The sequence below is a fragment of the Suillus clintonianus genome (genome assembly GCF_016758775.1).
Source record: "Suillus clintonianus strain FC179 chromosome Unknown DEU56scaffold_185, whole genome shotgun sequence".
In the NCBI taxonomy this organism is placed as follows: domain Eukaryota; kingdom Fungi; phylum Basidiomycota; class Agaricomycetes; order Boletales; family Suillaceae; genus Suillus; species Suillus clintonianus.
In genome coordinates, this window is record NW_024539409.1 from 26,432 (window position 1) to 50,312 (window position 23,881).

General features: G+C 49.5%; 5 protein-coding genes across 5 annotated transcripts; 3 read left to right on the plus strand and 2 right to left on the minus strand.

Annotated features, from left to right (window-relative positions):
• The first annotated feature begins 2,788 nt into the window (after positions 1 to 2,788).
• Positions 2,789 to 6,218, plus strand: DEU56DRAFT_842782 (kinase-like protein). Its single transcript, XM_041355051.1, has 8 exons — positions 2,789 to 3,257; positions 3,305 to 3,491; positions 3,666 to 3,810; positions 3,891 to 3,979; positions 4,027 to 4,105; positions 4,251 to 5,231; positions 5,303 to 5,645; positions 5,722 to 6,218. The coding sequence occupies exons 1-8, from the start codon at positions 2,865 to 2,867 to the stop codon at positions 5,845 to 5,847; spliced, it is 2,343 nt and encodes a 780-aa protein (XP_041201158.1). The 5' UTR covers positions 2,789 to 2,864; the 3' UTR covers positions 5,848 to 6,218.
• A 171-nt stretch (positions 6,219 to 6,389) lies between these two features.
• On the minus strand, positions 6,390 to 7,267 carry DEU56DRAFT_202050 (uncharacterized protein). Its single transcript, XM_041345045.1, has 4 exons — positions 7,175 to 7,267; positions 6,949 to 7,119; positions 6,681 to 6,896; positions 6,390 to 6,620 (listed from the first exon to the last, which is right to left on the minus strand). The coding sequence occupies exons 2-4, from the start codon at positions 7,021 to 7,023 to the stop codon at positions 6,450 to 6,452; spliced, it is 462 nt and encodes a 153-aa protein (XP_041201159.1). The 5' UTR covers positions 7,024 to 7,119; positions 7,175 to 7,267; the 3' UTR covers positions 6,390 to 6,449.
• Positions 7,268 to 9,926: 2,659 nt separating this feature from the next.
• Positions 9,927 to 10,394, plus strand: DEU56DRAFT_842815 (uncharacterized protein). Its single transcript, XM_041355052.1, is given in 4 exon segments — positions 9,927 to 9,977; positions 10,032 to 10,118; positions 10,134 to 10,242; positions 10,300 to 10,394. 3 exon segments carry the CDS (start codon positions 10,084 to 10,086, stop codon positions 10,366 to 10,368), a joined length of 213 nt encoding a protein of 70 aa, XP_041201160.1. The 5' UTR covers positions 9,927 to 9,977; positions 10,032 to 10,083; the 3' UTR covers positions 10,369 to 10,394.
• Positions 10,395 to 13,582: 3,188 nt separating this feature from the next.
• DEU56DRAFT_202116 (Rho GTPase activation protein) lies at positions 13,583 to 14,689 on the plus strand. The gene is made up of 3 exons (XM_041345046.1): positions 13,583 to 13,609; positions 13,664 to 14,430; positions 14,480 to 14,689. Exons 2-3 carry the CDS (start codon positions 13,755 to 13,757, stop codon positions 14,509 to 14,511), a joined length of 708 nt encoding a protein of 235 aa, XP_041201161.1. The 5' UTR covers positions 13,583 to 13,609; positions 13,664 to 13,754; the 3' UTR covers positions 14,512 to 14,689.
• Positions 14,690 to 19,539: 4,850 nt separating this feature from the next.
• On the minus strand, positions 19,540 to 21,122 carry DEU56DRAFT_749373 (uncharacterized protein; the record flags this gene model as incomplete). Its single annotated transcript, XM_041349435.1, has 7 exons — positions 19,540 to 19,660; positions 19,712 to 19,866; positions 19,984 to 20,112; positions 20,160 to 20,298; positions 20,345 to 20,535; positions 20,595 to 20,703; positions 20,761 to 21,122. 7 exons carry the CDS (start codon positions 21,120 to 21,122, stop codon positions 19,540 to 19,542), a joined length of 1,206 nt encoding a protein of 401 aa, XP_041201162.1.
• Positions 21,123 to 23,881: the final 2,759 nt, after the last annotated feature.

Consider the following 23,881-nt stretch of genomic DNA (forward strand, 5'->3'; position numbering starts at 1 on the left):
TCCCATGGTATTGATAGTGGCGTCGTTGCTGCCGTTCCGTCAACGTCGAAGAAAATCATTGTGGAAATGGCGAGGATCGGTTGATAGGACTCCGCGGAAGTAAGGCATAACGGTCAATCTTTCGGGTACGAGGTGTACAACGTGCGTTGGGCTTGCCATCTGCACTTGTGAGCTACGCTCAATATCATCCAATGGAAGGAGGCACCGTGCGATCGTCAATGGGAGGGGCAATAGGAAGTATGTCAATAATTGTGACGCCCGGGGCACATCCTCGATTGAATAGAGCTCCAAAGCCTTCAAATCATCGGGGAAAACGACAAATCTATCGTTCCCGAGGAAACAAATTGATCGACGGATCGTCATGTAAGTCTGTCACGACGTTACCGCTGATGACACTCTAAATCAAGAATCAACCGTCAGTCTTCAACTACTTATTTCTGACCAAGGCTCACCCTGGATGTCGTTGATAGTTGCCAGTCCCAAATCTGCAGCTGCCACATCTCACTAGATGAACTCCTTGCTCCACCATCAACTGTAACCGGAAAGCAGTGCAGAAAACCAATACGCCTTCCAAAGCCTTTGATCTTCGCAAGCATCGTCGATCTGGTCGTCGTCGTATCCTGGCAGCCCGGCAGAAACAGTGTCCGTCCAGTAGCTTCGGGATGATTACTACCACCATCCAGGACTCTAAGGTCAATACAGAGTCTCTCGTCAGAACCAACACACGCGACAGCGATCAGGTCTTTCCCTGGCTCCATGAACCTATCGAGGTAGATTAATTCCTGAAGAAATGAACATAACGTTCGTGGTGACCAATGCTTAGGTGTTTAATGTGAGGGTTTGGGTGGTATTGGAACGATGGTGAACAAGTTTTAATATTGATCCCACAAGAAGAGATGCCCACAGGTGACGAATTTTGACCCAGGCAACCGTATCACTGGTGAGGCGAGGCGTCAAACTTGAACCATACGAGGACTTTACCCTTACGAGTTGTAAGCGCTCGGAAATAGGGGCGTGATCGTCCGTGTTGTGGACGGAGAGTTACCAGTGAGTTTGACGGGAGCTCAGAGGAGGACATGTGCATCCGGCGAAGGGCCTTCATATACCTGCAGGATGCTGGTTAAACGAAAGACGTGACCCACGGATGCAACGAAAAAAAATCTCGGCCAGAAAGGAAGATTAGAATGTTACAACCGGAGTTCTTCAGCCATAGACCTGAGGAACCCCCTACTTCGGGCTTCATTCCGTAGTCCACTCTCTTATCAAGGCGGTTAACCGTTGCCGGATATGAGCGGAAAGTCATAACAAAGCTTGGAGCGTATGCCACCGAGCAGGACATTCGGAGCATAAAATTCCCAATTGGAATTTAGCAGTCTGACTTTGAACTTGCAAGTACTTGTGCATAGTCTACGAATGTCTCTTTGAAATTTACTCGCGCAACACCAGCTAACTTGAATAAATACCACGGCGAAGACGAAACTTGGATTGTATAAGAACAAATTCTCCCGCCGCTCGTACCAGTGCTACACACCGCTACTAGTAGTCCCCACATGCATCCGCTCTTGGAAAGGCGATTGAAGCCGTACCTGTCGCTGCGTCAGAGTTCACAAGCATTTGCATGAGCTGGAAAATTCGAATTAAACCCGAGTTCCAACGAAATACACGCTCTATAAAAACGATAAGCCGTAGTCGCATGCAGAGGTGAGCAAAAACTTGAGATCGACATACCGCTGAAATCGTTGGTGACAAATAACTGATCTCGAAGCGAGAAACGGTGACAAAGATAATTAGCGCGTGGAGAACTTGAGCGGGAAAGATTTCCTCTGGAAATATCATCCGACAGGTTCTCCCGAACCTATAAAATAGCTGGAAATACGCCACGGGTTGATGGACGGCTACCAAGTAGGATTATCTGAGATTGGGGTCATATTGTTAGACAATGGGTGTGAGGGGACGGAAAACCTGGTGGATTGACGAGAGCGTGCTAGATATGCCACAATCCAGCGCTTATGGAACGAGCATTACAGGGAAGACATCTGTTCCTGTCTTGATGTCAGAGTCGCATGAAGACAAGTAGACAAGAAGGTCAGGAGTTTCATCAGTGAAATTGCGTAGTACAGCGCAGTGCGATCACCGAAAAAGCCTGGCCTCGGCCAGTACATGGAGCGTAATTGCTCATCCAAGGTCGCGTTCTGTTAGCATGATGCCAGAAAAGTCAAATGTGCGCAATGATATCACGGTGAAATGCGCAAACAGATTCACGGCCGAGTCCGAGTCAACGGGGAGTCGCCCCATGCGAACCTCCTTGCCCTCTGCCCTGGTCACATCCGGGCTTATGATGTCACAAGGATGCGAAAAACATCGAAGGGGGCAGTCATACACACTGCACTGCGCTCAATCCGTCATGCGGTGATTTGGACAATATTAAGATGAGTAGTGGGGGATCCGTATTGTGTGTGGGAGATCATTCAGCCTCCGTTAACGAAGTCCCAGAAGATGTGAAGCGTCCAACGGACGCTAACCTATGCCGCGCTGGCATGATAGACGATATCTGACGAAAGAGACTTGTCATAAGGGGGATTCGCTTAATAGTCTTGGGCTATGAACGGTCTGGAACGAGTGGAAGATGAATCTGTTAGAGACAACAGGTGATGTCGACTTGTCCAGACTCCGGCATGCATTCTTCGACAAAATTAAGGTTTTACGAACCAATGAGACTAAGTCATGTGAAGTGGCTGTGTTGAGATGTCAGGTTGCTGCGGGGCGGAGGCCGGATAACACACTTAAGCTTCTGTTGTTGAATCACTCTTAATCATTTATTTCTTTTGAATCACCATCTTCAACACTGTTACAAGAAATTTTGGATGGTGCAAGTGACTGCACCAACTTTCCCGCCGACCCTCGTCGATCTCAGCAGAAATGCATCTGTCATATCATCATCCTCCGAAACTGACATCCCATCTGAGTTACCCAAGTCTCCACGCCCAAGACCAGCACGAACCTTCTCCTCACCACGTTCCCGAAGCCCACATTCCCCAACTGCTCCTCCCGCACGACCCCCCAATTATCTCACTCGTGAACTCGGAGTATCCAGCCATGCACCACCAGAACCTCCACAAGTACAACAGCAGACAAAGGAGAGGAGCAAGAGTAGGAAGAGATCACGAGAGGCAAGCAGAGCGAGGAGTGCAAATGGCAGACTGGGAGCTCAAGAATTTTCCTTTGGGGATACCCTTGGAGAAGGATCTTACTCAACAGTATGTCTATTCCTTGTAACCCACACCACCTACTTATGCGACCTCAGGTGATGCGTGCACGATATATTCGAACAGGCCAGGAATACGCTATCAAGATCCTCGACAAGAATCATCTAATACGAAAGGACAAGATGCTCGTAGCCATCGCAGAGAAAAACGTCCTCGTCAAACTGGGTGCTGGTCACCCCGGAATCATACATCTACACTGGACCTTCCAGGACGAGTGGAGCCTATGTCAGTACCACGTTCCTCTCCATATGCTGTGTGTGTGCACCCGATCCTATTAGTCATTGTATTCCGCTTGGGCGGCTTGTGCTTCACACTGCCACGCCTGGTTCAGTGATCGGGTGCATAGACCACGCATATATGCCCTTTTCTCATGAACTCCCCTTGTTAATTTCCTATTAGTCTTCGTCCTTGACTTGGCAACCAATGGGGAGATGCAATCTCGCATATCACGCCTTGGCTCCCTCAGCCTTGCCTGTTCCAGATATTACGCAGCACAGATCGTTGACGCATTAGAGTATATGCATGGGAAAGACGTCATACATAGGTGCGTTGCTCCATTACCTTTTCCCGGAGCCTATCTCCACATCGCCTGATACAACTTTCAAATCACTGACGTCACTACAGAGACCTCAAACCCGAGAACCTCCTTCTAGATGGCCAGTACCGAATAAAGATTACTGATTTTGGTACCGGAAAGTTATTGGAGAACGGAGGTAAGCTAATTCCCCCCGTGTATCTGGCTTTCTCACAACTCCCGAAGCGGAGAGAGCGAACACATTTGTGGGCACTGCCCAATACGTCGCGCCAGAGTTGCTAGAGAGAAATGAGACAAGTAAGAGGTGTGTTTATTCGCTCAAAACGCGCACTTTTTTTCGTTCCTCGAGTCTCGTTACATTCATACTTGCCCTTTCTTCGTTCCTGGCGTCAGGAACACCTACCGTACCTCCCCTGTTGCCTTGAACACAGCACTGACATCCCTTACAGCTCGGACCTCTGGGCACTCGGTTGTATCATCTACCAAATGATCTCCGGCCGTTTCGCATTCCAAGGCCTCAGCGAATACCTCACCTGGCAAAAGATCAAATCTCTCGACTACACCTTCCCTGACGAATTCGACGAAGACGCCAAGGATCTCATACAGCATCTCCTCGTACGCGATCCGAAGGAACGTCTCGGCGCCGGCAGTCCAGACTCTGCCCACTCATACACAGCACTTCGCGCACACCCATTTTTTGCATCTGTGTCGTGGGAGACGCTGTGGACCGACCCTGCACCGGAGTTGGAGGCAGGATTGGTAAAGAAGGAGCTGCCAGTGGTGGGTGAGGCCGAGGGGGGCCAGTGGGATGATGTAGGGGAGATGTGGGATCGGTTGGTGGGTGAGAATGCTGACACGGGTAGTGGGAGTGGGGAGGTAAGTGGGGATGGCGTGGGATGGGCAGAGGACAGTGAGGGGACGAAGTTACATTCATTCAAGGCACGGCATACAGGTGGTATGTACGCGGAAGAGGGCCCGATGGGAGAGGTGCCGGATTATCTTCTTGTGTTGCAGTCAAGGGCTAGTGAGGGGAGGGTGATGCCAGGGCTGGAAGAAGATCTAGAAGAGACGGAGACAGTCATTGACGAGCATGAACACGAGCACGAGCGCGACGCGGGATTGCCAGAAATACAGACTACACCACCAATACCACAGGCCGAAACGGAACCTCTATCACCATCGGAAGTCTCTCCTGTTCCTGCTGCGATCGTCCCAGTAGCTATATCCATACACGTTCCCGGAGCCAATGGAACAGGCTCAGGCTCCAGCTCTTCAGACGCGAGCCCCGTCGATAGGGTAGCATCAGATTTGGACGTCAAGATGAGGATCGACTCAGATGTGGAGGCGAAGCTGAAACCAAGTCTTTCACGCGGACGTAATCGCGCGCAGACTCCGGTGCAGGGTAACGGACCATGTTCTAATGCAGATTGGTGCGTCGTTGATCTTGATTAATAACTTGACGAGACGATCTAATCATTTCTCCTTCGTCATCATGCTACAGGTCAATCCTCCTCCTACCATCCGAACGTGTCCTCTTCCATACCCGCGTCGAGGCTCGGTCACCGAAACGGCGTGGTAGCAAACTGCGTCTCCCGATTAGCGCAAGCCTCACGAAGACGAAGACGCGGCAGCTGGTGCTTACCAGCATGCGGCTGTTATGCGTAAAGCAGAAAGAGGGCGGTCAAGTGAGCTTGAAGAGTGAGGTCGGCTTGGGCTTGGGTTCCGGCAAGGAGCGTGAGAAGCCAAGGGAAGGGAAGGAGAAAGAGCGAGATGCAGCCAAGGACGGACGAAATGTGATCGAGAGCGCAGAGCCGAAAGGCGAGCGAGAGTTTGTTATTTTGACAGTCAGTTGCTTTCCTCCACTCCTGCTCTGGTGTTTACACTGCTAATGCTTATATTCTTGTTATGCACGCTGCACAGTCTACGAGATCGCAGACTTATGCTGCGGAGACGAGTGCTATGTCTGCGATGTGGGTGGAGAAGATCAATGCGGCGCTCTCTCGGGGAAATGCACATCTCCAGACGCAGATACGGACTCAGGCATGATGACGTGGGTGGAGACCGGGATTCGGATGATATCTAAACGTAATGAAACCGTCTTCATGCCATCTGAGCTTGACGAGGGTGGTTGTACTATCCATCTCGAATTTATGCGCGACTTGGGGATGACGATTGTATGTAGTAATTGATATTGGTATTGGTATGCGCGCGCAGATGTACGGTTGTATTATAGGAACGTTCTGTTGGTTTTTGGGATCTGGGTCTGCGTTATCAGTATTTGTGTGCTTGCGGTAGTGGTGGTTTTCCTGGGATTGATCTGGGAATCTGGCTTTCTACGTACTATATCATCATCATGTACGACGAATTTGTATTACGCGTGGTTGCGTTTGAAGAGATGTAGTAACAAACTTTCAGAGCATTCAAACCTTCGATCAATTCTCCTCGAGCAACGTTCAAAAGGTATCATTTGCTATGTGCAAACCAAACTTTACATATGGAAGACGCGAGGTTCATGATTATGTAAGATAGATATGGATGATGATGCGAAATAATCTGAACGATGTAGTCATGACCTGCCTCAGGTCAATGTAGACATCACAATACGAGGGTGATAAAACTGAAATACCCGAGGACACTCGCAAAAACTGCTAGCAGCAGAAACATGACTTGCCGCCTCCATGGTCCCCAGTGCCCACCTTAACTACTTGTTGCTGTTGTGTATTCGGCTGTTGTGTATCGGAGCTCTGTGGAAGATCATCAAAATATTCATCAGGTACCATGTCCTTGTCCGGGCCAGGGTCATCTGCTGCAGCATTACGCTGTATATTTATGCACGAGACATTATTAAAGACGCAGTGCTAAAAATCGACGGGACGCACCTCCTTACCCTTCGCGAAAGGAACATCGACTACGGATGGCGCTGCATGGTCGGACCGCCAAGTGAATAGGTGTTTTAGCTGAGCCTTGATGTTGGAAGTAGCGGCGGCTGGTGATGCAGGTGGAGGAGCTGGATGAGGGTTTTTTGTCATAGCGAACCTGAGTTTCTTGAAGTGCCCCGGGCGCTGCTGAGGTCGCGGTCTGGAAATTTGAGAATGCTGAATTGTGTGTGAGAGAGAAACGAAAGGTACAATCCACTGTTACACCCACACCATGCATTCCCCGAAAGAAATCAGGTTCCGCATCATAGCCATCTTGATCTTGGCCAGGGATCTCTGCCTGCATAACTTAGGTCAGTAGCGAAAAGGTCGAGGAAGGGAGTACATACGCCAAGAATACGGTCGTCATTGGCAGCGAGCGCACTACATCGTTCCTTGAAGTCTGAGTGAAACGTGTGTGAGTATGATAGCCTCGAGTGACACAACTACAAACTTGCCGTTAGACCAATCGAGGCAGCTAGCCTTCTCAGTTTCATCAATGACGTCCATCATGTGTTGATATGATTCGAGGGCTTCTTCAACTTTACCTGCCAAAAGGAAAGCCTGACAGCGTTTCTGGTGTGTAGTGAGCCAGAATGACTCGAGACCCCAGCCGAAGAGCTGGATGAAGCACTCAGTAATGAAAACATTTTAGGATGCATTATGTCAACATACCACCGCCAAGTCCTCATATATTTCATGAATGAATTTCGACGAGAAAGCGCTGGAATTGACAGCGGCAGTGAAATGGTCAACAGCTTCGTCGTGACGCGCACCATCCAAAGCTTTCATTCCTAGTTGAACGTGTAAATATGCCTAATGTGCGAGTTGCAAAGTTCAGTGTCAATGACGAAGCATAGTAGCCGCATGATACTTACATCTACGACATGACACGCACGAGCATCGGATTTCGGACAAGCGGCGGCCAGCTTTTTGATGAGCAGCATTGCCTCCTCGTGTTGATCCGCGTTGAAGAGGGCGATGGCCTGAAATGCGGAATGAAGCAGAGAATATGGGAGACAAGTTGAACCTACCTTGATCAAGAGAAGAAAATGTATGGTTTCTGGATCTTGGTTCGCGAACATGGATGCGACGTCAAATGCTGCCCTCGCATCCCGGACTTGACCTTTTCCACAGAGGGCAATACCCTCGGAGATATAGCCTATCAACGAGGGCTGGATATTGATGGACTATGTCACAGATGAAAGTTAGCCTTTCGTAAGAGGGCAATGGTCAGTCGGTAAAATTCACCTTGGTTGCATCCTCAAGGGCTTCGTCCCAGTCTTGTTTTCGCGCCATAACAAATGAGCGATGGGCATATGAGGTATAGTCGTTGGCGTCGCTGTCGATTTCTTGCGTGAGTAGCCGTTCCGCAGTAGACAAGTCCCCAGTGATGCATGAATGGCGGGCTGGCGTGATAGCGAGGATCTGCATGAAGCATGCTCGAATTGCGTTATGAGATTCAAGGATAGAAACTCGCCTTTGGATGAAAACCCTGGTGTACTAGTACTTCCCACTCTGATATATGATTATCACTACCTCCGCTGAGGACGTGCTTGCCATCCACAGAGAAAGTGATGCAAGTCGGGATGGATGAGTGCTGGAAGATGGCGATAGTTAGTCCATCTGAGAGCCGCCAGAGACGGACATGCTTGTCATCAGATGCGGAAGCAACGAGCGTGCCAGCAGGATTGATGGCGATGGCATAGATATCTCCAGTGTGGCCTTCCCAGGGACCATCGACCTTCTCCCAGTTTGATGTATCCCACTCTTGCATGACGTATTCGGAACCACCGCCTGAAAGAAGGCGCGTGCCATCGGGCGTCCACGCGAGTTTGGAGAAGGAAACATCCAAGGTTGCGACGCGTTCCCATGTGCCTGAATTATAAATTCTGATATTGCTAGTTGTTGCGATGGCAAGAAGTTCACCAGACGGCGAAAACAGAACTTGGTTGACCCAGTCTTTCGCTGCAATTGGATCTCCTAGTTGCTGCCATGTTTTGGTGCACCACAGCTTGACCGTCCCGTCGTTTGAACCAGTGGCCAACACCGTACCATCTGGAGAAAAGTCCAGCGAGGAGATATAATCGGAGTGGGCTTTGATGCGTTTGGTGAGGGATTCTCCTGTGTCTCCGTTCCAAGCAATGACCTCTCCAGACTCATCACCGCTTGCTATTATTTGCCCATCTCGTGATACCGCCAATGTGCACACCCCACTGCTATGCCCCTCCATCTTCTTCAACACAACACCTGTCTTCAAGTTCCAAAGACGAACCGTCTTGTCCAACGAGCCCGTAACCATTCGGTTTCTATGCAGGAACACTGCGACTGCGGTTATATGTCCTTCATGACCTTTAAATTCTCGAAGGGGTGTGGTCCTTGGAATGAGCTCCGACATTTTACTGGATGTGGATGTTGATGGTGTCATGGTGTTGAGCACGGTCGAGGTGGACTTTGAAGGGATTGTGTACTTCACCATGTCGACCTTCCTCGCTTTCATAGACGCCCAAGACACGGGGTCAATTCGCTCATCGCAGCAAGGATGCACCCTATCAAGTCCCAGATGCAGCGAAATTTCTTTCCCCTCGTGTCTCAAACCAACTACTAATTGTGCGACGGAGCCTCCGCCTTCCGAGGTGCATTCTATCCAACACTTATGTCGGGATATCATATTTGCCGATGGGAGGCACTGGGCAAGCCAGCGGGTCTGGTAGCAGCGTTGACATACCTCCAGAGCGGTATCCCAGTCCACATTATCAATCAAGAACCTAACCTCTCGCATTGGACAGCGTGGTCCCAGAATATGGGCTTGTCATGACACCACATTTCTGAGGATCCAGCCACGGACTCTCGAACTCTTCAACGACGTGTAGAAAACAGCTCCTTTCATCCGTCCGTACAAGACCACGCAGATGTACGGTTGTATTATAGGAACGTTCTGTGGGACCTGGGTCTGCGTTATCAGTATTTGTGTGCTTGCGGTAGTGGTGGCTTTCCTGGGATTGATCTGGGTATCTGGCTTTCTACGTACTATATCATCATCATGTACGACGAATTTGTATTACGCGTGGTTGCGTTTGAAGAGATCTTGTAACAAACTTTCAGAGCACATTGAAACCTCCGATCAATTCTCCTCGAGCAACGTTCAAAAGGCATCATTTGCTATGTGCAAGCCAAACATTGCATACGGAAGACGCTAGGTTCATAATAAAGATAGATAGGGATGGTGACGCGAAATAATCTGAACGACGTAGTCATGACCTGCCTCAGGTCAATGTAGACATCCCAATACGAGGAATCATAAAACTGAAATGCCCAAGGACATCCACGAAAACTGCTAGCAGCAGAAACATGACTTGCCGCCTCCATGGTCCCCAGTGTCTACCTGTACTACTACTTGTTGCTGTTGTGTATTCGGCTGTTGTGTATCCGGCTGTTGTGTATTGGAGCTCTCTGGAAGATCATCAAAATATTCGTCAGGTACCATGTCCTTGTCCGGGCCAGGGTCATCTGCTGCAGCATTACGCTGTAGATTTATGCATGAGACATTAAAGACGCAGTGCTAAAAATCGACGGGACGCACCTCCTTACCCTTCGCGAAAGGAACATCGACGACGGATGGCGCTGCATGGTCGGACCGCCAAGTGAATAGGTATTTTAGCTGAGCCTTGATGTTGGAAGTAGCGGCGGCTGGTGATGGGGTGTTGGGTGATGCAGGTGGAGGAGCTGGATGAGGCTTCTTTGTCATAGCGAACCTGAGTTTCTTGAAGTGCCCCACACGCTGCTGAGGCCGTGGCCGGGAAGTTTGCGGACGCTGAAACAAATGGTCTGCGGGTGGGATGCGAAAAATACATGGTTGCACGCACGTCATGCATTCCCCGAAAAAAATCAGGGTCTGCATCGTAGCCATCTTGATCTTGTCCCGGGATCTCTGCCTGTATAACGGTCAGTAGCGAAAGGGATAAGAAAGGGAGTACGTGCGCCAAGAATACGGTCATCGCGAGCAGTGAGCGCGCTACATTGTTCTTTGAACTCTGAGTGAGATGCGAGTGAGTATGATAGCCTCGCGTGACATTACTGAAAACTTGCCGTTGGACCAATCAAGGCAGCTGGCCTTCTCAGTTTTGTTGATGGCGTCCATCATATGTTGGTGGGATTCGAGGGCTTCTTCAACTTTACCAGCCGAAAGGAAAGCCTGACAGCGTTTTTGGTGTGTAGAGAGCCAGAAGGACTTGAGATCCCACCCGAAGAGCTAAACAAAGTATTTGGTTATGAAAACATGTTAGGATGCATCATGTCAACATACCACCACCAAGTCCTCGTATATTTCATGAATGAATTTCGACGAGAAAGCGCTGGAATTGACAGTGGCAGTGAAATGGTCAACAGCTTCGTCGTGACGCGCACCATCCAAAGCTTTCATTCCTAGTTGAACGTGTAAATATGCCTGATGTGCGAAGTTGCGAAGATTAGTGCCGATGACCGAGCATAGCCGTATGATACTTACATCCACAACATGACATGCACGAGTATCGGATTTCGGACAAGCGGCGGCCAGCTTTTTGATGAGCAGAATTGCCTCCTCGTGTTGATCCGCGTTGAAGAGGGCGATGGCCTGAAATGCGGAATGAAGCAGAGAATATGGGAGACAAGTTGAACCTACCTTGATCAAGAGAAGAAAATGTATGGTTTCTGGATCTTGGTTCGCGAACATGGATGCGACGTCAAATGCTGCCCTCGCATCCCGGACTTGACCTTTTCCACAGAGGGCAATGCCCTCGGAGATATAGCCTATCAACGAGGGCCGGATAGTGATGGACTGTGTCACAGATGAAAGTTAGCCTTTCGTAAGAGGGCAATGGTCGGTCGGTATAACTCACCTTGGCTGCATCCTCAAGGGCATGGTCCCAGTCTTGTTTTCGTGCCATAACAAATGAGCGATGGGCATATGAGGTATAGTCGTTGGCGTCGCTGTCGATCTCTTGGGTGAGTAGCTGTTCCGCAGTAGACAAGTCCCCAGTGATGCATGAATGGCGGGCTGGCGTGATAGCAAGGATCTGCATAAGGCATGCTCGTTTTGCGTTTTACAGGTCAAGGATGGAAACTCGCCTTTGAATGAACACCCGTAGGTACTTTCCACTCTGAGACCTGATTATCTTCACCTCCGCTGAGGACGTGCTTGCCATCCACGGAGAATGTGACACAAAATAATTTGGACTCAAATGGGTGCTGGAAGATGGCAATAGTTTGTCGATCTGAGAGCCGCCAGAGACGGACATGGCTGTCAGAATATGCGGAAGCAACGAGCGTTCCAGTGGGATTGATGGCGATGGCATTGATACCCCCAGTAGTACTAGTGTAGCCTTCCCAGGGACCACCGACCTTCTCCCAGGTTGATGTATCCCACTCTTGTATGACGTCATTGAAAAAAGCCGATGAAGAACTTGAAATAAGGCGCGTGCCATCGGGCGTCCACGCGAGTGAGGAGAAGGAAACATCCAAGGTTGCGACGTGTTCCCTTGTACCTGAAGTATATATTTGGATTTTGCCACCTGCTGGGATGGCAAGAAGTTCACCAGACGGCGAATACAGAACCTGGTGGACCCAATTACTCGCTGTCATTTGAATTTGACTTCTTTGTTGCTGCCATGTTTTGGTGCACCACAGCTTGACCATGTTGTCCGATGAACCATGGCCAGTGGCCAACACCGTACCATCCGCGGAAAAGTCCAGCGAGGTGATACCTTCGGAGTGGGCTTTGATGGGTTGGGTGAGGGATTCTCCTGTTTCTCCGTGCCAAACCATGACCTCTCCATTTACACCACCGCTTGCTATTATTTGCCCATCTCGTGATACCGCCAATGCCCGCACCTCACTGCGATGCCCCTCCATCTTCTTCAACATAACACCTGTCTCCAGATCCCAGAGATGAAGTGTCTTGTCGTATGAGCCCGTAACCATTCGTCGTCTATCGGGGAAAACTGCGACTGCATTTACTCTCTCCTCATGACCTTTAAAAGTTCGAAGGGGTGTGGTGCTTGGAATGGGCTTTGACATTTTACTGCAGGTTGATGGTGTTGAGCACGGTCGAGGTGGACTTTGAAGGGATTGTGTACTTCACCATCTTAACCTTCCTCGCTTCCATAGACGCCCAAGACACGGGATCAATTCGCTAATCGCAACAAGAATGCGCCCCATTAAGTCATACTCGCCTTCCTCAACAGCATGCACTCCCGGTCGCTTCTGTGCTGTGCACAAACCACACCTTCCAAAATGTATCCCCTCGCATCCAATTTTGCTAGTGTAGTTGCTGCTTCCTGGCTTCTGCATCTGGCTGAAAGCCATTCTAGATGACCGCATGAATATTGTTGTCACTTGTCCAGCAGTTTCTCCGCCACATCACCGTGTAACTTGCCCGAACGCATGCTTACTGCAATATCACCGATTCATTTCGTCGACTCCCAGGATCTGCGTGTGCACCAGATGCAGCGAAATTTCTTTCCCCTCGTGTCTCAAACCAGCTACTAATTGTGCGACGGAGCCTCCGCCTTCCGAGGCGCGTTCTATCCAACACTTATGTCGGGATATCATATTTGCCGATGGCAGGCACTTGGCCAGCCAGCGGGTCTGGTAGCAGCGTTGACATACCTCCAGAGCGGTATCCCAGTCCACATTATCAATCAAGAATCTAACCTCTCGCATTGGACAAGCGTGGTCCCTGAATATGGGTTTGTCATGACACCACATCTCTGATGATCCAGCCACGCACTCTCGAACTCTTCAACGACGTGGAGAAAACAGCTCCTATCATCCGTCCGTACAAGCCTGGGACGTTGGAACATCTCAGGGAATCTTTCGATGTTCCCGCATGTGGAACCTACTCCTGCGATATCGTTCGTACGCAGAGCCGCTGTCTTCTCAAGCAACCACGCTTACAAGTGTTTTAGGGACAGTGTCTTCAAGGGCTGGCAGATGCTCTGCGTACTCCCCACTACGTACCCGCCCTCAAAGAATTTCGAGACGTAGCTGTGCTCTTTTATGCAGCAGCAGACGGCTCAGCACCAAGACAGGGTTGACGTGATAGCCAATCAATGCCTTCGCCGTCTAGTTGCGATCTCAAAGAAAGGTCCATGCAGAAAGCTTCCGATGCTAGGAGAGATCGAGACGGCATTGAACGCCGCCTTCAACCCATCCACGTTCGGAGAATCGTCGGACACGACAATGCGCCTGAAAGAGCGCAACTACCCAGACGAGAAGATCCCCATTATTCTCCCGTTCCTCGCAGACGGGATTATCGCTCTTGGGGGCATGAAAGCGGGGGGCGTCTTCCGCATCCCTAGCGACTTCGTGTCGGAACTGAAGTTGTGTTTTTATAGGGGTTATTATACACTTGACAGCGTTGATGATCTCCATGTCTTGGCTTCGTTGCTTAAGCTCTGGTTGTGTGAGCTATGCAACCTACTGGTGCCTGAAGAGATGTACAACGACTGCATCAGGCATTCTCGCGAACCTGAGATGTGCATACAGCTCGTCCGGTGTCTTCCCACGATAAACAGACGCGTCGTGGTTTTCATGATCAACTTCTTGCAGTTCTTTTTGGAGGAGAAGGTGCAGACGGTGACGCCGGCGAATTTGGCGCTGGTGATGGCGCCGAACCTGCTGAGGCTCTCAGGTGTAATCCGGAGTCTACGACCGTTGTGTTCACAAATGCTCAGTGCGTGTTTGGACAGTATTCTTGTGGCTCTGTGCTGATGACTTTGCAGGTACGAACAAGTGTTCATCTATAATATTATGACTCATCTCAAGTACGATCGAATATACGTCCCCGTCCACAGCCTTGGTGCCAGCCTACCATCACCCCAAAACCACGTGTTTCTAAATCTTGCAGCAGAAAGTGACCATGCTGGTGTATATCCACCATCTTTTTCTATACCCACCATGCAACCTCACAAGTGTACTTGTTATCATTTATCATTTCCCAACTCTACCATCATTCATCGTGAGTAGCACAAGCTCCTACCTCTCCTTGGTTTATCACGACAAAAAATGTATTGGCTAATACGCTATTTGAATTCCAGATGGTCTTCGCCTGGCATCTTGCAGTGGACACGCAATACTCATGGAGTAACGCTTCCTACATATACATAGATCTACCGTACTCCCCGCCAAGCTAAAGCATGGCCGTGGACCTCCATAGACATTAAACGAGAAGCGAGCGTGACACCCTTGTTATCATTTGAGTAATGGAACGCGAATTTTCTGATCAACGATCGGCAATCATAGTTTTCTCTAAATTGTTGACCATGCAGGGCCCAGGCAAATTCAAAAGATCTGCGAACTTCTATAGAACACTCTCCTCGAATGACATTAAAAAGGTATCATTTGCTATGCGCAATACAAGCCGTATATATGTATATGGAAGACACAATTACAATGAGTTATGGATGGACAACCTAAACAACGCATGTAGTCATTAACCAATCGATAAAATACTCCTTCAAGTCAAGGTAGATATCACAATGCGGTGATAAGTGGGATATCCACGAAGCCTGCTAGCAGCAGAAACAAGACTTGTCACCTCCATGTTCCCCAGTGTCTACCTGCACTGCGACTGGTTGCTGTTGCTGTTGTGTATTGGAGTCCTGTGGAAGATCATCGAAATATTCGTCAGGTACCAAGTCCTCGTCTCTCTCAGGAGCATCCGCTGCAGCATTGCGCTATAGATTTATATGAGACACCCAAGACACAGTGATAAAATGGACCAGGTGCACCTCTTTACCTTTCCCGAAAGGAACGTCGACGACGGGTGGTGCTGTATGATTGGGTTTCCAGGTGAATAGGTGTCGTATGTGGGCTCTGAAGGTGGTGGGAGCAGCCGCAGGTGATAGGGCAGTGGGCGCTGCAGGTGTGGGTGCGGGTGCGGGCGCAGGTAGAGGAGGCGGATGAGGACTACTTGCCATAGCGAGCCTGAGTTTTTTGAAGCGCCCCGGGCGCTGCTGAGGTTGTGGTCTGGAAATTTGAGTATGCTGTAATGAATCGTGTGAGAAAGAGACATGAAATGTACAATGCACTGTTGCACCCACGCCATGCATTCCACGAAAGAAATCAGGTTCCGCATTGTAACCATCTTGATCTTGGCCAGGGATCTCAGCCTGCATGACTTAGGTCAGTAGCGAAAAGGTTGAGGAAGGGAATACATGCGCCAAGAATACGGTCATCACGAACAGCGAGCGCACTACATTTTTCTTTGAAGTCTGAGTAAAATGTGGGTGAGTATGAAAGGCTCCGGTGACATCACTGAAAACTCGCCGTCAGACCAATCGAGGCAGCTGGCCTTCTCAGTTTCGTCGATGGTGTCCATCATGTGTTGGTGTGATTCGAGGGCTTCATCAACTTTGCCCGCCAAAAGGAACGCCTGACAGCGTTTTTGGTGTGTAGTGAGCCACAAGGACTCGAGATCCCAGCCGAAGAGCTGGATGAAGCACTCAGTTATGAAAGCATATTCGGATGCGTCATGTCAACATACCACAACCAAGTCCTCGCATAGTTCATGGATAATTTTCGATGGGAAAGCGATGGAGTTGACAGCGGCAGTGAAATGGATAATAGCTTCGTCGTGACGCGCGCCGTCCAAGGCCTTGGTTCCGAGCTGAACGCGTAAATATGCCTGATGTGCGAAGTCGCAAAGATCAGTGTCGATAACCGAGCGTAGCTGTATGATACTTACTTCCACGACCAGACACGCGCGAGTATCGGCACGCGGACAAGCGGCACTCAGCTCTTTGAGAAGGAGCATTGCCTCCTCGTGTTGATCCGCATCGAAGAGGGTGATGGCCTGAAATAATGAATGAAGCAGAGAGCATGCGAGAAGAATTTAACCTACCTTGATCAAGAGAAGAAAGTGTGTGGTTTCTGGATCGTGGTCCGTGAACATGGATGCGACGTCAAATGCTACCCTCGCGTCCCGAATATGGCCTTTCCCGAAGAGGGCAATGCCCTTGGAGATATAGCCTGTCCATGAGGGCTGAATGCTGATGGACTATGTCATGGATTGGATGAAAGTTAGCATTTCGTAAAAGGGTCATGGTTGGTCAGTATGATTCACCTTGGTTGCGTCCTCAAGGGCATGGTCCCAGTCATGTTTTCGCGCCATAACAAATGAGCGATGAGCATATGAGGTATTGTTGTTGACATCAGTGTCAATCTCTTGCGTGAGTAATTGTTCAGCGGTAGACAAGTCCCCAGTGATGCATGAATGACGGGCTGGCGTGATAGCGAGGACCTGCATGAAGCAAGTTCGAATTGCATTATACGAGTCAAGGATGGAGACTCACCTTTGAATGAACACCCTTAGGTACTTCCCACTCTGAGACCTGATTATCATAACCTCCGCTGAGGACGTGCTTGCCATCCACGGAGAAAGTGATGCAAGTCGGGATGGATGAGTGCTGGAAGATGGCGATAGTTAGTCCATCTGAGAGCCGCCAGAGACGGACATGCGTGTCATTAGATGCGGAAGCGACGAGCGTTCCAGCAGGATTGATGGCGATGGCATTGATACCCCCAGTGTGGCCTTGCCAGGGATCACCAACCTTCTTCCAGGTTGATGTATCCCACTCTTGTATGATGCCATTGAAATTACCACTTGAAGAAAGAAGGCGTGTGCCATCGGGCGTCCATGCGAGAGAGTTGTGGTCGAAATCCTCCAAGGTTTGGACGCGTTCCCTTGTGCCTGAATTATAAATTTGGATAGTCTTGAATGATGCGATGGCAAGATGTTCACCAGACGGCGAATATTGAACACGGTTGACAAGACGATTCGCTGCAATCTGATTTCCTTGCTGCTGCCATGTTTTGGTGCACCACAGCTTGACCGTCTCGTCCAATGAACCAGTGGCCAACACCGTACCATCCGCGGAAAAGTCCAACGATATGATATTTTCCGAGTAGGCTTTGATGGGTTGGGTGAGAGACTCTCCTGTTTCTCCGTGCCAGACGATGACCTCTCCAGAGTGATCACCGCTTGCTATTATTTGTCCATCTCGTGATACAGTTGAAATGCTCATAATGCATACCGTTGGGACCGCCAAAACGTTATGCATTATGAGACATATGCAATAGCATATGTGTCACACTATTGTGACGCATGTGACCTCCGCCAAAAGTGTGACAGAAAATCGTCCATAGTCATCAGTGAACCGGTGAAGATTTGATAAGAGCATATATAACAATATATAGTTGAAAATAACAAGAATCAACATAATTCTGCTATGGGGGATTACATTGTCATTTTTGGCCTTGTAGAGCGCAGAATAAAGTATGATTGTCCTACATAGGTTTATGATGCGGACAACACTGCGATATCACTCGCACTTGAACTTGGAGGAGAGGTTGAGCACAAGTTGATGGTAAGGCAAAATGAATCAGCGCTGCCACCTCAGAAGTAAGGTCGATATTTTTGAAACTGTCCTACAGAGGTTTATGATGCGGACAACACTGCGATATCACTCGCACTTGAACTTGGAGGAGAGGTTGAGCACAAGTTGATGGTAAGGCAAAATGAATCAGCGCTGCCACCTCAGAAGTAAGGTCGATATTTTTGAAACTGTCCTACAGAGGTTTATGATGCGGACAACACTGCGATATCACTCGCACTTGAACTTGGAGGAGAGGTTGAGCACAAGTTGATGGTAAGGCTAAATGAATCAGCGCTGCCACCTCAGAAGTAAGGTCGATATTTTTGAAACTATCCTACAGAGGTTTATGATGCGGACAACACTGCGATATCACTCGCACTCGAACTTGGAGGAGAGGTTGAGCACAAGTTGATGGTAAGGCAAAATGAATCAGCGCTGCCACCTCAGAAGTAAGGTCGATATTTTTGAAACTAAAAGCTATTGCTAATGTCTTCCAGAAGGCCGGAGCATGTCTGCCAAGCCAGCAAGCCTAGATTTGCGCCCTACATTAGCTATGAAGGTTACCTTACTCATAGGGTGATGATTGTGAGCTAATATCAGAATTGGGAACTTGTGTGAATATGTTGTACATTTTGCAGCAACGCAGCACGTTTTATTAATTGCGATCGCACCCGAAGAAGTCAAACATATACACTGATCCTGCTTGTTGTTGCACGGTAGCTTAGTAGATAACTTTAGAGCAAAAGGTCATGCCTCGCAATTCAGAAACTGCTTGCTACTCAAGGGCCTTATGTGACGCTGTGTCATAACTCGACAGTTGTATTCATTCGCGATACGTCCAACAGAATTCTGCGTGCATGCATTCACGATCTTCAGTAGCTTAGCTCCTCCCTCTAACAATAAAGTTGTTTCAAAGGAATATTAGGTATTGTAACGACGTTGTTCCACTCTACTTTAATGATTGCTCGCCTGTCACTGTCGACGACAATCTTTTTGAAGGGCTGATCCTCTCCGGTAGCGTATCGATGATTCAAACAACAAGCATCTGTTCATCCGACCGACCGACCGTAAGTTTGCGTCTTGCTTCAACTGTCGACGCCAACCCTTTCGAAGGCGGAATTGTCTTCTATTGTATGTAAATTAGCGAGAGATCATCTGCAATATTGTGGTTGGGAATCCCGATTCACGATTTGGAGCAATTATACCATTAGCATGAATGCTCACGCTTGCGCTATATATCCTACATTCAGCCAGTGCGCGACTGTTGTCGTCAGGTCAATTTATAGACATCTTAAAAGCAAAATAATAGCAGCGTGATGAAGTGTCTTCAGTTATTTAAATTCAAATGCGGCTAGTGGATAGTGCTACTTGATAATAGGACGGTACGGTACGATGGAAGCGGATCTCTAGCTAGAATCGAAAGAAGCATCATCTAGTTGCGCTCGCTGCCTTGCAAGTGCGTTCACAGACAGATTGGCCTTTGCTGCGTCGCTAAGCTCCTCACGACGATTCCTTCCAAAAACCTTTCTAAATGCCAGTTTGTCAGTGGAGGTTCATTGAGGACATAGAGTACTGCACCTCGTCCACCACTCCAGGAGTCGGTTGACCCTGCGGCGCGCTTCTCGACCGGGGGCCACTTCGAAGAAATCCACGATGATCTTCCAAAACTGGATATAGTCGAAATCGCCGTCCACGGACCGCCATGAGGTAACGGAAGAAAGCGCGAATCGCACCTGTCAGTGCAGCCGACATAAGTGATTGCGGGGAGCATAAACATCACGACTTACTTGACACGCGATGTAGGCAATCGACCGAGGAGTAACCTTATCCATCCTGATAATCTGCGCGACGTGTTTTTTTAATTTAGCTCCTGAGGATGCCCTTGTAGCCCGCCGGTTGTTCTCGATAACGTCCGCGCCATCGCCATCGTCCTCGACGTCCTTCGCTGAGGACGGAGACGTAAACACAGCCTTGTAGGCCTGCAAACAGGGTGAGGTGGTTGCCGAGGAGCTTGAGACTGACGAACCTGTACCAGGATTTTTCCCTTGAATAAACCTTCCTCCAGATTGTCAGGGTTAGCAGTGTAGTTTTCATACAAAAATGCTGGAAAGGACATTTCTGTCACAGCATGGCCCTCCGATCGGTTTCTAATGCCTGCCTTCACTCTAGTAACGAGTTAGAATTGCGCAAGACACTGTGCCCGCCACCTACAATGAGCTGCTCCAATCAAGTTCAGCAGGGCATAGTAACTTGCCGCATGCGTCATTGATAAACCCGCGGTGGTGTTTGTCGTCAGGCTCGACCGGGGGAGTTGGCTTGAGTTCGAGATTGACCCAGGAGGAAACTAGAGTTTTAAGTTTTGATGTATCGTCGCCTCGAGCACTGTCAGCCCCCAGCCTAAGCTAGAAGAAGGCTCAGCGTGGTAAGCCAGCGGGTTGACTCAAATACCAGCGCAGCGCACCGTTTTTAGCATACGTGCAAAGTCGTCGTTCTCCATGTCAGTGGCATTCTTCACAAACCAGGCTAAGGCTCTCACTAGAGCAGTATAACCTGTTTGCAGTCGGTCCTGACTATGTAGACGCTAATGAGTGCGCTCGGAGTGGAAAGCTAAGGGCGAAGGTTCTTACTCTAGAGTGGCGTCCTCATCGCCATCATACTCGTATCTTCTGTCGTTTTCAGCGACCAGATCCTCTATATTGTCGAACAGAGTGACGACCCGCCTGATGGCCCTTCCCTGAGCTAGATAGTAATTAGTTTGCCTGACAAATAGTGAGTAAAGTGGACTAAGTGCAAACAGTCGGGGGGCATACCTTTCTTTCACCGAACGCCCCGACTCCAGAGTCTCGACCTTTCCCTCCAGCTCAGCGATTCTGCGTCTCTGCCGAGCATGCACAGACGCTGACTCTGACTCTGCCCCAGCTTGGGGTGTTTCTGGAGGCTGCTGAATGCCGCAGTCGCCCCGCTGGCAGTTGGTGCCGATGGATGACATGCTGCCCTCGTCTTGCGACATGGAAGAAGGGAGAAAGGAGGGTATTAAGATGATTTGGGAGCGCAGGTGAGGGGTGGGGTGAGGGAGGCCGATGGAAGGAAAAAGAAACCAGCACCTCCTTTATATCGGTGTCCCTGCGGGTATGACCGTTTAGGCAGGAGCGCGGACCCATATCTCCCAAAGTTGTGAACTGGGCCATAAGCGCTTACTTCACCTACTTCTGTTGGTGAGTTGCTCAAAATGGACTAGCACCGAGGGGGGGGGGGGCGCTTGGTTCCGGGTTCGGCGCTCTCGTAGCTTAGTGTGTGATTATTGAATGCGACGCGCGTTCTTCAGAACGTTTAGCTTTGTGAGCGGTGAGCCGCGTAAAACGCCGCCGGAAGTACTAATATCGTCCAGCTTTTGCGTGGATCACCCTCGAATTTGAGTGAGAGGAGCCAGTCAGAAGAAATTGATTCACCAAGGCGAAAAAGACTCAGATTTGAAACTGAGGAGGCTGGAAGGATGCAACTTGAAGCACCGGGCCTAGGTGAAGTCTCATCACAGTGCGTCCGAGTCTTCTCCATCCTTCAAGTTGGTGTTGCGAAACCTCAGCTACTAGTACTACTCCTTGATTAACAGTGAATCAAGGGAGGGTAAGGGCTGAACTTACCACGGAAGAAGACAGGCGTGCATACTACCGCTAAGTTTTGACTCCTGCGCAAATCTCATCAGTACTACTAAGCGTTAATCGATCGCTTATCTTTGGAGGTCCAACTCAAAGAGTTCCGAGTCACGATCGCGTTCAAGTTGTACTAGTTGGATCATCATCAAGGTAGGCACATGATCACATAAGGCGTGCCTTTTCCGTTTTGGTATGACGGCTGTGCCGTCCTTGAAATTGAATTTGGTGGACGAAGATACAAGTACGGAGGAGACGGAGCAGTGTTCAATAGATACAAAATGTTAACACTAGCTAGAAGACAGATCAAGCCCTCGGGGGATAATAATCAATTGAGTTACCCTGCCGACTTGAACCCTCTCCCTCTCGCAGTACTGCACCACGTCATTTTTGGGAATTTAAAAGGAAGGGAGGTCATCAAACTGGTCTTCCTCCTCAAGCCCATCTCCATCATTTCCCTCATCCTCATACTCTAGTCCATCATTGCTGATCTCATCTTCAGTCATCTCTTCGTCATCGCTACATCCCCCATAACCGTCATGGTCACCGGCCTCGTCACTGCCCGTATCCACCTCGAGGTTGCCGCTGCCTGCTGCACCCGCAACATCGACCAGTGGTTCACTCCCAAGGGAGTCCCTAGCCATCCTGCGCAGCGTTGCTGGATGCCCTATGCCAAAGTAGGTGTACCTCATAAACATATCTCTATCCGCGAATCTGGTTTAAAGGGTAAGAAGCGCCACTACAAGAGCCAGCGGCTGCACTCACATCCCAACATAGTACGCCTCCCAGTCATCCAGCTCTCCTTCAGGGCGTGCCAAGGATTCTCCACCCCGAAGCGAGCTAGTTCCACGGCCCAAATTAAAGGCTGGAATTAAATGCGCCCCTCGAATCACCTGCCCCGGATCAAGAAACCCAAACGCATCTGCATCGGACTCCTCCACAAAGGCAACCTTTGGAAGGCAAGCATATTCCATACCAGACTTATGACTCCTCAGTGGAGCCAGCCACCTAACCCAGATAACCTCCAGGTGATGCTTCACAGGTTTGTCCCCATCGTTGACCCAAGTATCCATGTGGTAGATAGCCAGCGTGCGCGCGTACCAATACGGGTGGTTGGGGTTTGTCTCCCCTGAAAGTACCATGAGGCCGGCATGTGCTCTGAGGCTGATTGTATCATACTCGCGCCTCATGTCGTAGGTAGTGTAATGCACCTGCATAGTCTGGACGGCGTATATCGTGTCGTTAGGAATGATGACCGAGTTTCTCTCTTCATCTGTGAAGACGTGGTCGCAGTACGTGACATCTAGCTTGCGCAGCCGGTAAAGAATGTGGTCCTTCAGTTTGGGTATAAATTTCTGATAAGTGCGGTAAGTAAGGCGCTTTCAAAATGGAATACTGCCACTACCTTGAGAGCTGGATCACCATCGTGATTTCGAAGGAGTCTGAATAGCGCAACCGGATGGTTTTGACTGGCCGCAATATTGTGACCATGTCCAGAGGGGGACTCAGCCAGTGATTGACTGAGCGAAGACGATGCACCCCCTGCTTCTGCTACCCGGCGAAGCACACGGCGCCTGCGCTCATGCTTTGCCAACTGCGCGGGAGTATCAAGCTTGCTAGTCAGAGGATAGAACGCCTTCAGGGCTCGGTGTGCAAGTTCTCCCTGCCCAAGGATTTCAGCTTCGTAAAGATGATATTCAACTGATACTCACAATTTGGGTAGAAAAAGAATCCGTAGTTCCAAAAAACCTGATCGTTCTCACGTAGTCCCCCATTGCGTGAAACTTATACGTGTTCAAATTGAACTTTTTCACCCTGGCCCCGCTTGATTCTGCAGAAGGGTTACGAGCGTCAGAGCGCTGGGCTGACCTTCTTTGACGGGCTGCCTTCTCCTTCGGCAACTCTGCTGTAGTGAAGGCAGCGCAGGTATGCGCCCGAAACCTCCGCAACCTCCGGGAGAGTTGCTTGAACGTTTCGTCAAGAAAACGCAAGGTAGAATCGGAGTGGATCCTAAGCTTAGCGAGTGCGTGCCACTGTGCAAATCGATATAGCAGAGAGCGCACTGCCGCGTCATGTTCTGAGGGGAACAGCCCTTCAA